Source organism: Anabrus simplex, chromosome 6 (assembly GCF_040414725.1).
Source record: "Anabrus simplex isolate iqAnaSimp1 chromosome 6, ASM4041472v1, whole genome shotgun sequence".
NCBI classification, from domain to species: Eukaryota; Metazoa; Arthropoda; class Insecta; order Orthoptera; family Tettigoniidae; genus Anabrus; species Anabrus simplex.
Genome location: NC_090270.1, coordinates 42149212 through 42162569, shown reverse-complemented (window position 1 = coordinate 42162569; position 13358 = coordinate 42149212). Strand labels below are relative to the sequence as shown.

Sequence of the window (13358 nt, the reverse complement as noted above, 5' to 3'; positions counted from 1 at the left end):
GAATGCTGGTCCTATGGATAAGTACTACATAACAAAAGTTATAGAAAATACAATTTCCGACCATTTATGTTTTATTCAATTTTACCGTACCGACTAAGAGTGGTATTTCAGAGTCGGAAGAAAACTAAATGTGAAGACCTACAACACTGATCAACAATAACATTACATTGACCATTGTTTGTGGTGATGTTCTTTGTCTCTTATGCTGCTGCTCAACTCCGATAGATGGGATCACTGCTGCGTACCAAGTAAACAGCCTGGCTGAATATTGGCGGGAAATAGCTGGGGAGTAAGAAAACTTTCTTCTTTAGCATGTTATTCCTTTGGTTGATCCATTTTCTGATACCGTACTGCTGGTACGTAACTCACTGGTTCATTATAGTATTCCAGCTATTCGATTCCTACTCTGACACCTTGTTTTGAATGAGCAGTGTGCACTCTTAAGGCAGAGGCTCATGTAGTAGTAGTAGTAGTAGTAGTAGTAGTAGTAGTAGTAGTATGACTTCGTCTAGAATTACAATTTAGGCATATTCCAAATTATAGCACCACAATTCATTAAAAAACTCAAAATTCAACCCTGATAAGAGCTGTTTCTTAAAAAGAGCTTCTTCCGCTCAATGTTTATTAAATTCTACATTCATTTTATTCAAAATTAGCAGTGAGGAGGGTGTTTTTCCTATGGCTTGGAGAGAAAAATTGCCAGTGTAGTGAATTGAGAATGTCTGACTCATCGGGTACTCCTAGGAAACAGATTAGTTTTTTTGCCCTGGGACTCTCCACTATTCGACACCCCTCCCAAAAATAGACTAAGTATTCACGGATCACGGCTGTCTGCGGCCTGGTCATTCCAGCTCTGGAAATTTGGACTGTTAGATCGACAGCATAGTTTTCCATTTCATTGAGTATTTCATGTGAAATCATTGCTTTTACTCGCACCATTCCTACTGACGTCATTGTAATGACCTATGTTCATTTCAGTTGGGAAAACCACTAAGACAGTCTTTCTGAGGATGTAAAAAGGCAGGTGGAGGGTGAGTGTCTGCCATTATAATGCAATTCCCCAACCTGATTGTGACTGATGAAAGGCAAGCGGGCCTACCATTACAATGAAAATTCTCTAACGTAGTCTTCATATGAGAAAAGATGTTTGGTGATTTCTCCGTCGCATTTCCAGGGTAACGTTAAGAGCTATGCAATTTAATACAGTGTCGCTCATAATGTGTACTTTATCTAAGCTACAATTCTGTATAAAACTTAGAATTCCATAGCGAAGCACAGGTACATCAGCTAGTGACACAAAGTGGACAACTACGGCTTCATACAGGTATCTAATATTACCTTGTAATTTACGAGCTTCAGTCAACGTATGACTACACTGCATAGTGTTTTGTAGGCTATCGTCATAATAATGCATTGAGACCTTTGTGCGTCTATGCCTGCCATTTAGCAGAGAATTTTTGTCGCAGCCTATTCACAAAGAGCCTACCATAGAGCAGGCAGTATAGGAGGATCGAGACGGCGGTGTGTATATTTCATTTCAAAAACTTGTCAAGTCAATGACCCATCGAGTTCAAGCACTTAAAAAAGGCACGAGGTGGACACACAAAATATTAATGCAAGCTGATTTTGATGCAATATGTTCTGTACAACTAATTTAACTTTTAAACAAAAAAAGTTTAGTAAACCAATGAAATAATAGCCTCTTTGTTGTTGTTTTGACATGCATTAAGTAAAATTTGTAGGTGGGGATGCTATTTTGGACCGAATTGTATATGTTAATATGTTAAATCCTCTTCCATTAACATTTGTTCCAAAATTTCCCGTCCCTTTGAGCTACTGAGTATTCAATTCTTTAGTGCTTTGGGCTTTTTTTTTTTTTTTTTTTTTTTTTTTTTTTTTTGGCAGTATGGACGCTGTCTGTCTATTTGGGTAGATTTGGAGAATATCTGTATTTGTATCAGTGCTCAAGGTCTAACAGGTAGCAGACAGCTTAATCATATCATGAAGGGTAATTTGATTACCTTGGCAGTGAAGTTGAGAGAACTGAATTTAATCAATTATAGATTACAGAATACATATATTGCAAAAGTCAACTATATTAGCAGAATCATTGTGCACTAAACTGTAATATTTTCACTACTTAATGAATATCTCCCTTTTAAAAAATATGTTATTATACAAAAGAAAAATGCAAGTAACTACCCTTAAAAAATTGAAAATATGAAGAAATGAAGATTGGGTCAACTACAAAACCATACCAAATACTGTAGACTCTCTCATATCTGTCCGCCCACCTACTGTGCTTGTCTTAACATGAAAGTGAATTATTACCACTCACTGTTTTCTTGTCACAACAAAACACCAAACAATGAGCTATTGACAGCTGACTAACACACTTCAGAGTAAAATTTTGAACATGTGCATATTAAAAACATCAAATCATTACTGCTGTTCTCTAGGATAACGTTAATGAAGACAATACGCACAATGAAGATAAAGATTTTTTTTAAAAACAAAAAGACTAGGTACTCTGTGGCCCAGAAAGCATTCAACATCACACTGAAATATTTCAACAGCATCTAACAGCGACACCTATGGATGTGTTGTGGGTACAGAAATGGAAGGATGCATCCACAAAATCAAGAATGTCTAATTTAAAATAAAAGGACATTGTAGGTTTTTCCAAGTGAACTCATTACTGTAAAGCAGTTTTTATACAGTGCTGTACATTTCAATATTTCATCAAACATAATGACCAGCAGGCCTACAGAACTGCACTCCTTTTTTGTGTTCACTTCATGAAACACATGAAAGAATTTTTAAGTATCTAACTCTCCTGTTATTACAATCACAGTTACCGTAAAACTATTTTACATTCCTTTCTGTGTTATAATAAAGGGCATTTTTGTTCCTCAGATTTCTGACCGATCATATCCTGGTCCTGTAAGCAATGAATGTGAAAGAGTCTTCTGTAATCTGAATATAATTTGAATGTTTAATTTTAATGTTCAATCCCTCACCCTCAGTGACAAGGTGTAAGCGCACACCACGAGTACTCAGGCGCTCCCGCAGCACCTCAGCACGTTCCATGTACAGATGATTGTGATAGCAGCACAGCGGTAAAGGAGGAGACCGACTCTCGCTCAGGTTGTTTCCCGTGTAAATCGACGTCCGAGATACAACTGGTGATGCACCGTTAGGGAACTGCAGCGAGCCCAGACCATGTGCATATCCAGGCTGCAAAACAATAGCAACACTGTCCTAGACAATGCAAAAACGTACTTTAAAATAAAATTCATTTCAGTGACATACAGCAAGTTTGGATACCACCTTTGTCCAGAAAGATTTGAGACTGATGCTGTAATTGTAATGATAATTAGAATTAACTAAAACTTTGTCGGCCAGTGCTCAATCAATCACCATTGATTTGCATTTAGGGTAGTTGGCCCAGTGGCATATTCCACCTGTTTACTTAATCTTAGGGTACCCTGTAACCTTGAACTGACCCTTGACTGTGATTCTGCGCAGTTCTGCCAAGTTGCAGGATGGCAGGTGTCTGTTGTTGAACAGGTGATGCCAGAACATAAACGTGAAAAAGCAAGCGGTGCGTGAGGATAGAATTCAGTCAGAAGCCAAGAAAATGTGGAACCTTACCCAGCAGGCTTATGGGTATTCAATATTACAAGAAGGAGTGTTTCACTGGCACACAGGTTTTTTTGAATGGCACAGAAAAACTCATTAAATGGCAAAGAGTGTTGAGGACAAAACATGGTCTGGATTGCCATCCCCAATACTTACCAATGACAATATGGAATGTATAAGGAACAGGCTACATGTGGAACTGGGCAAGGTTCTAGGATTCAGTGGCTGTCTCTCTTAATTTCACACAGAATCTCAACAATACTGCTGCGCTGCAGAGCAGACACCTGCATTACTAACCGCCATCCTGCCAACTAGCAGAATTATGTGGAATCACAACCAAGGGTCAGTTCAAGGTTGCAGAGTACCATAACACTGCCGACTACGTATCTCCAGTTAATTCTAATTATCATTACAATAGTACAGCCTCAGTCTTGAAGCTTTCTGAACATAAGAAAACTTTAGTTGTATCTAGGGACAAATAAACCTTAGTTCTACCTTTTTCATAGGAAAAGCAAAAAAATAAATCAGTGCATGTATGAAAATTTGAAATACAAATTTGGTAACAAAGCACAATAAATGAGGAATGTAACTGCTACTCAAAGAAGGTTAATAAAGATAAAACATACTAACAGAGGATGGAAAAAAAGCATGTCTCTAACAGTAACAAATTTCAGCATTGGGTAACTTATTAATAATGACTGAAAGGAAGGTGAACAAGGACTTTCACAATGTGGAAAGTATCTGATATGCAAAGTCATAATTTACTATATAGTACTATAATGCCAAACACAAACAGAACCACCAGTCACCAGTGGTTGCATGTGGTTACTGGCAGCCACTAAGTAATGCCACCTGTGGCTAAACATGTCCACTATGCAGATTTCTCCAACCGGACATCAGTAACAAAATGGACTCCAACACAGAAACATTATTTACACCACTAACACTATGACAAGGCCAACATTTAACGACGACAAATACAAATGAAGTTCACAACATTCAATGAATTACTGTCCAATAACACGCAACTGACTGGCCTGTCAGCAGTGTTGGGGTAGCGGAATGATGTCTGAGACATGAGTGGTTTATAACTCGAGGTCAAACGCAGTCACAAGGAGAAACATGGTATTGTGTGGTCCAGGCAGACTGAATCTATTACAACTGTATTCAAAATACAGCCTGCAGCTTGTGGCAGACACCAGTGGTGCTGCCTGGTCTAAAACATCCATGGACAATGCCCTAAAAACAAGTTCTTTAATGGTACACTCCAACAGATCACACCAAGATTAGATGTCACAATCTAGAACATACACCACACTATAAGGGCAGTCTCATACCTGAATTTCTGAAGGATAGGAACTGAAAGGGCTGAAGGAGTTCAAAAATTTAGAAAGCATGTGAAGAGAGTGCAATGTTATTCAATGATTAACCCATTCACATCATATGATGAGTCATGGTCGCACGCAGTGTTTCGGCGCATGAATCAAATGACGAGCTCAGCTCTCAAGGACGCAGTGCTTTGGTTATCTTCATATATTAAATTCCCTTTGCAATATAATTTCTAACAATACACACTGTAAGGAACTAGAGGCATGTACTGTTGGTAAACAATGCTGCCTGTATTTTTGCGTGGCACTAGGATTGTTGAACAAGAGTTTTTCATCGGTATTCATCATGCAGTAGAACCGGTTTTGCGGTCATGACGATAGATTGAAAGCACTTGTAGGACATTGTTTTAGATGGCAATTATGGGAATAAAAAGTTTTGGAAAATGAATACAAGTTCGAAGATAGTGACAGCAACAACAAAAGTTACTGAAGTGAACAGAATATTGAAGAAAATGAGAGTGAAAGTGCCGCACCAGGTTCCTCCAAACGCGCGTGGCCGGCAACACAAAAGAAACGTAGTGATTGGAAATTGGAGAAAAAAGACAATCTATACATATAAAATAAGAGTGTTGTTTGTACATTGCTCAGAATTTGAAAAGAATGGTATTTCTGTATCAGTCATATCCATAGTAACAAGGAAATGCACTTTTTACTTTTCCGTAATTTCTGTCTGTCTGTATGTACACGCATCACGAGAAAACAGCTGAAGAGAATTTAATGAAAATCGGTATGTAAAGTCGGGGGATGAGCCACTACAAACTAGGCAATAAATAATTTTACTCACGCTGAGTGAAATGGTAGTTTAGGGGAAGGCCTAAAATGTACTTCTTAAACATTTATATTATTAGAGGTCCTATTGGTAAATACTACATAACTAAAGTTATATAGAATTAAATGTCTGACCATTTACATCACGCACTGTTACCGTACTGGCTTTGATAACACAGATATTCAAGAACTTGTATTTTTTTTTTTTTTTTTTTATTTGGTCCATATCAACGCCGAGCCACAAAAAATGGGAAAACAGAATTTAATGAAAATCGGTATATAGAGTTGGGGAATAAGAAACTACAGTCTAAGTTCTGAACAATTTTATTCACCTTGGATGAAATTGTAGTTTAGAGGAATGCGCCTAAAATTTAATTATTAAATACGTATGTTAATGTTGGTCCTATCGAAAAGTACTACATAACTAAAGTTATAGAGAGTACAATTTCCGAACATTTATGTTTTATTCACTTTAACCGTACCGACTATCATAAGAGTGGTATTTCAGAGTCGGAAGAAAACTAAATGTGAAGGCCTACAATATCGAAAGCGCATAACATTGATCAACAATAACATTACACTGACCATTGTTTGTTGTGATGTTCTTTTATCTCTTATGCTGCCGCTCAACTCCGATAGATGGATTACTGCTGCGTCCGAGTACAACAGCCTGACTGAATATTGGCGGGAAATAGCAGGGGAGCTAGAAAACGTTCTTCTTTAGCATGAAGTTCCTCTGGTTCATACATTTTCTGATAATGCTGGTACGTAATACACTGGTTCATCATAGTATTCCAGCTTTCGATCCCTACTCTGATGCAGTTTTGAATGAGCAGCGTGCACACTTAAAGCAGAGGCTCACTTAGTAGTAGTAGTAGTAGTAGTAGTAGTAGTAGTAGTAGTAGTAGTAGTATGACTTGGTCTAGAATTACAATTTAGGCATATTCCAAATTATAGCACCACAATTCACTACATAACTCAAAATTCAAACCTGAAAAGAGCTGTTTCTTAAAAAGAGTTCCTTCCTCTTCACTTTTATTAAATTCTACATTCAAAATTAGCAGTGAAGAAGAGATTTCTCCTCTGGCTTGGAGGAAAAATTTGCCTCCAAGTCAGATAGATTTTTCCGCCGCCAGTGTAGTGAATTGAGATTTTCCGAATCATCGGGTACTCCTAGAAAACAGATTAGTAAAAGGGCATAGTTTTTGCCCTGGAACTCTCCACTGTTCGACGCCCCCCCACTCCCACCCCTGAAAAAAAGACGAAGAGTGTTCACGGATCACGGCTGTCTGCAGCTTGGTCATTCCAGCTCTGGAACTCTGGACTGTTAGATCAGCAGCGTAGTACTGTTTGTTAAAAGTGAGAAAGTGTGTGGCTTTTCATTTGTGAAAGCATTTCTTTTACTCGCGCCATTCCTACTGACGTCACTATAATGACCTATGTTCATTTCAGTTGAGAAAACCACTAAGACAGTCTTTCTGAGGATGTAAACAGGCAGGTTTGGAGTGAGTGTCTGCCATTATAATGAAATTCCCCAACATGATTGTGACTGATAGTAGGCAAGCGAGCCTATCATTACAATGAAAATTCCCTAATCCAGTCTTCATATGAGAAAAGACATTTGGTGATTTCTCAGTCACTTTCCTAGGGTAACGTTAAGAGCTGTGCAATTTAATACAGTCTTGCTCACAACGTGTACACTACCTAACCTACAATTCTGTGTAGGCCTACAATGTAGAATTCTGTACCGAAGCACGGGTACGTCAGCTGGTGTTGATATATATCCATTTTGTGGATAGAGCGGTGTTTCAGAAATACAAAAAATGTACAGTCTGTCTACTATCCGAAACTGTGATGTTTTTAGAATACACGGATCCGCTTTTTTAAAAATTATTTCAAATGAAACATTCGTACCACAGCCAGCAGTCACTCAAGGAATGAAGAATGGATAAATCATAGCCTTCAATGGCATGAATGCAAAATTTGAGTGAATTATCCACATTAATTTTTATTTTATGCATGTTTTTGTGTGACAGGTACGCTCAAACTACGGGTGGGGAAAGATCAACAATATGGCCATTCAATGTGACTTGAATGGGTTAAGGATATAGTACCATGATGGAACAAAGCAAAAAATCCAAAACATGATGTTTAATGTTTATTATCAACATACATTATCTTATCAGAAGTATTCAGAAGCCCCTTTGTACATGCAGAACCTAGATATCATTATGACCACTGCCGATGCTGTAAATAGCAGCTGAGGGCTCGATGTTATTCAGTGCTATGAAATACGAACAAAATGTGTGGAGCAAGGGAGCTTACTAACCTTACTTACTAACTTGATAATGGGGAATGGTTATTGGTTACCACATAGGTAAGCAATCAGTCAGGGCCATCTCCACCCTTCTCACATTGCCAGAGTCGCCAATAGGGGACGTGACTGTGAAGTGGAAACAAGGAAGACAAAACCACAGTCAGGTAGGCGATGTCAGTCATATTTCTATACAAACTTCTTCAATGCTTGACGGTTCCCGTCAATCGGCTGTTTAAAAAAACTAGTTCCGCCACGTTTACATACAATAACCCAGCCATTCATCAGATAGCAAACACCCTAAAGAAATATAGTATTAATGTTGCCTTTAGAACAGTGAATACAAATCAAAGTATATTTTTTAATCATAATAAGGTCAATTATAAAAACAGCTGTTATTCAAGACCTAGTATTTATAGACTAACTTGTGCTCCGTGTGGATTTTTGTATGTTGATCAAACTGGACGGAGCTTCTATACGAGATATATGGAACATTAGAATGCCTTCAAATATAACAAGTACTCAGTGATGAGCTCACACATGAGAGAAGCAGGACACCAGTTCACATCTATAGAGAAGGGTCTCACTATTATAAAATGTACAGGCAAAGGAAAACTTATGAATGAACTAGAAAATTGATACATCTTTTTAGAACAGGCCTATAACAAAGATCATAATCTTAAAGATGCCACTGAGGTAAAAAAAATCCTAAGTTATTAGATATTGTAAATTTGAAACATAACAAAATTCTGCAGATTTTTAGTAGAATTTCTTGTTCTAAAGCTCCCACCACCTCGCCAAACACTAGGCCCACCCATACCACTCCTAATATCCCCCCTCTAACAACAACACTTGTGCTCCAAGACCCGCTCACCCCTTCCCCCATCCATGTCCTTCACCGCACTTGCCACATCGATATAACACTAGAAGTAGAAAGGTCAGTCAAGCTAGCGCTGCTGGAACAGTCTGACGTACTTAACACGCTCCGTACGAGTAAGTACCGCCTTACGCGTATTGACTTATGGGAGGTCTCATGTACAACACCCATCTAACTAGTCCTCCTTAACAGTTTGTTTACCGAGCTCGATAGCTGCAGTTGCTTAAGTGCAGCCAGTATACAGTATTCGGGAGATTGTAGGTTCGAGCCCCACTATCGGTAGCCCTGAAGATGGTTTTTCCGTGGTTTCCCATTTTCACAACAGGCAAATGCTGGGGCTGTACCTTAATTAAGGCCACGGACACTTCCTTCCCACTCCTAGCCCTTTCCTGTCCCATCATCGCCATAAGACTTATCTGTGTGCTTGCAACATAAAGCAACTTACAAAAAAAGTTTCAGATAAAACACGATCACTTCCTCGATTAAGTATTTCAACAGGGATAACTACATCCACTTAACCGTCTTTTGGAACCTGTTGATTACCAACATATCACAGCAGTGGCAACAGCTGGCTTTGACACCTCAACACTTTAATAATAATAATGTTATTTGTTTTACGTCCCACTAACTACACTTTTAAGGTTTTCGGAGACGTTGAGGTGACGGAATTTAGTCCCACAGGAGTTCTTTTACGTGCCAGTAAATCTACCGACACGAGGCTGACGTATTTGAGCACCTTCAAATATCACCGGACTGAGCCAGGATCGAACCTGCCAAGTTGGGGTTAGAAGACCAGCGCCTTAACCGTCTGAGCCACTCAGCCCGGCCCTCAACACTTTATCACTAACAACATCTCCAATGAGAAGTCCCATACATTTTTCCACAACTTTCTCATAATATCAGCCGTATTCTTTTAACACACTTGATATGTTCATACTTCAGTTGTAAATATATTTGACAATGATCTTGCTATCTTGAACTCCTGTTACGGGAGTGGGACAAATGTTCCCCTAGGATGAATGTACTTTCACATTCAAGGCCGTCAAAGTTCCAATGATGTATAAGAAGAAGAAAATCCATTTAGGTTTTAGATGCTCACACATTCAAGATTGACCATGTTATAGTCTTCAAAACTATTATTTCTCAACATACTGAACAAAACTTTCTGTGCACTGTCCCTATTTTATATGTTCTTGTACAATATTTTAAGAGATCATTGTTCAACATTTTTATTCTACATTTTATAAGATTAGATAATTTTAAGATTGAGTTAGGCTGATGATGCCCACAAAAAGGGTGAAATATGTACCTTAAGACATTTTAGTATTATGTAAATTTTAACCAGCAAAGAGGATGCATCTGGATGTGCTAGGAGTAAGTGATATTCAGGTAAGGGGAGATAACGAGGAAGAGATGGGAGATTATAAAGTGCCTTTGACGGGTGTTAGAAAGGGAAGGGCAGAGTCTGGGGTAGGGTTCTTTATCAGGAATACCATTGCACGGAACATAGTTCCTGTTAGGCACGTAAATGAGCGAATGATGTGAGTAGATTTGTCAGTTGGAGGAATTAGGACTAGAATTGTGTCCGTGTATTCACCATGTGAGAGTGCAGATGAGGATGAAGTTGACAAGTTTTATGAAGCATTGAGTGACATCGTGGTCAGGGTCAACAGCAAGGATAGAATAGTGCTAATGGGCGATTTCAATGCGAGAGTTGGGAATAGAACTGAAGGATACGAAAGGGTGATTGGTAAATGTGGGGAAGATATGGAAGATAATGGGAATGGGAAGCGTTTGCTGGACTTCTGTGCTAGTATGGGTTTAGCTGTTACGAATAAATTCTTCAAGCATAAGGCTATTCACTGCTACACATAGGAGGCTAGGGGTACCAGATCCATAATAGACTATATCTTAACAGACTTCGAATTCAGGTAATCTGTTAGGAATGTACGAGTTTTCCGGGGGTTTTTCGATGATACAGACCACTATCTGATCTGTAGTGAACTAAGTATCTCTAGACCTGAGGTAGAAAAAGTGAAATCTGTCTTCAAACGAATAAGGGTAGAAAATCTCCAGGACGAGGAAATTAGACAGAAGTACATGGATATGATTAGTGAGAAGTTTCGAATAGTAAACAGTAAGCAGGTTCAGGATATAGAAAGTGAATGGGTGGCATACAGGGATGCTGTAACAGAAACAGCAAGGTAATGCCTAGGAACAACTGTGTGTAAAGATGGGAAAAGGCGAACATCTTGGTGGAATGATGAAGTGAGAGCAGCTTGTAAACGTAAAAAGAAGGCTTATCAGAAATGGCTCCAAACAAGGGCCGAGGCAGACAGGGAGTTGTATGTAGATGAAAGAAACAGAGCGAAACAAATAGTTGTTGAATCCAAAAAGAAGTCATGGGAAGATTTTGGTAACAACCTGGAAAGGCTAGGTCAAGCAGCAGGGAAACCTTTCTGGACAGTAATAAAGAATCTTAGGAAGGGAGGGAAAAAGGAAATGAACAGTGTTTTGAGTAATTCAGGTGAACTCATAATAGATCCCAGGGAATCACTGGAGAGGTGGAGGGAATATTTTGAACATCTTCTCAATGTAAAAGGAAATCATCCTAGTGGTGCTGCAAACAGCCAAGCTCATGGGGAGGAGGAAAATGATGTTGGTGAAATTATGCTTGAGGAAGTGGAAAGGATGGTAAATAAACTCAATTGTCATAAGGCAGCAGGAATAGATGAAATTAGACCTGAAATGGTGAAGTATAGTGGGAAGGCAGGGATGAAATGGCTTCATACAGTAGTAAAATTAGCATGGAGTGTTGGTAAGGTACCTTCAGATTGGGCAAAAGCAGTAATCGCACCTATCTATAAGCAAGGGAACAGGAAGGATTGCAACAACTATCGAGGTATCTCACTGATTAGTATACCAGGCAAAGTATTCACTGGCATCCTGGAAGGGAGGGTGCGATCAGTCGTTGAGAGTAAGCTGGATGAAAACCAGTGTGGTTTCAGACCACAGAGAGGCTGTCAGGATCAGATTTTTAGTATGCGCCAGGTAATTGAAAAATGCTACGAGAGGAATAGGCAGTTGTGTTTATGTTTCGTGGACCTAGAGAAAGCATATGACGGGGTACTGAGGGAAAAGATGTTCGCCATACTGGGGGACTATGGAATTAAAGGCAGATTATTAAAAGCAATCAAAGGCATTTATGTTGACAATTGGGCTTCGGTGAGAATTGATGGTAGAATGAGTTCTTGGTTCAGGGTACTTACAGGGCTTAGACAAGGCTGTAATCTTTCACCTTTGCTGTTTGTAGTTTACATGGATCATCTGCTGAAAGGTATAAAATGGCAGGGAGGGATTCAGTTAGGTGGAAATGTAGTAAGCAGTCTGGCCTATGCTGACGACTTGGTCTTAATGGTGGATTGTGCCGAAAGCCTACAGTCTAATATCGTGGAACTTGAAAATAGGTGCAATGAGTATGGTATGAAAATTAGCCTCTCGAAGACTAAATTGATGGCAGTACGTAAGAAATTCAACAGAATTGAATGTCAGATTGGTGATACAAAGCTGGAACAGGTCGATAATTTCAAGTATTTAGGTTGTGTGTTCTCCCAGGATGGTAATATAGTAAGTGAGATTGAATCAAGGTGTCGTAAAGCTAATGCAGTGAGCTCGCAGCTGCGATCAACAGTATTCTGTAAGAAGGAAGTCAGCTCCCAGACGAAACTATCTTTACATCGGTCTGTTTTCAGACCAACTTTCCTTTACAGGAGCGAAAGCTGGGTGGACTCAGGATATCTTATTCATAAGTTAGAAGTAACAGACATGAAAGTAGCAAGAATGATTGCTGGTACAAACAGGTGGGAACAATGGCAGGAGGGTACTCGGAATGAGGAGATAAAGGCTAATTTAGGAATGAACTCGATGGATGAAGCTGTACGCATAAACCGGCTTCGGTGGTGGGGTCATGTGAGGCGAATGGAGGAGGATAGGTTACGTAGGAGAATAATGGACTCTGCTATGGAGGGTAAGAGAAGTACAGGGAGACCAAGACGACGATGGCTAGACTCTGTTTCTAACGATTTAAAGATAAGAGGTATAGAACTAAATGAGGCCACAACACTAGTTGCAAATCGAGGATTGTGGCGACGTTAGTAAATTCACAGAGGCTTGCAGACTGAACGCTGAAAGGCATAACAGTCTATAATGATAATGTTTGTATGTATGTATGCATGTATGTATGTATGTATGTATGTATGTATGTATGTAAATAGTGGAGTGTATTGAATAGGTGGTTCAATAAATATTGTTGTAATATTTGTTATATATGTCATTTTCAATATGGAACAAAATGACAATAATTACTTGT

The 13358-nt window shown here is 39.0% G+C and overlaps 1 protein-coding gene across 1 annotated transcript in view; it reads right to left on the bottom strand.

Moving 5' to 3' along the window:
- LOC136875443 (PHAF1 protein CG7083) overlaps nt 1-13358 on the bottom strand; it is a 133971-nt gene that overhangs the window by 85536 nt on the left and 35077 nt on the right. The window contains exon 6 of the mRNA XM_067148995.2: nt 3021-3261. Within this exon, the coding sequence (XP_067005096.2) occupies nt 3021-3261 (241 nt within the window). The remainder of the gene's footprint in view (nt 1-3020; nt 3262-13358) is intronic.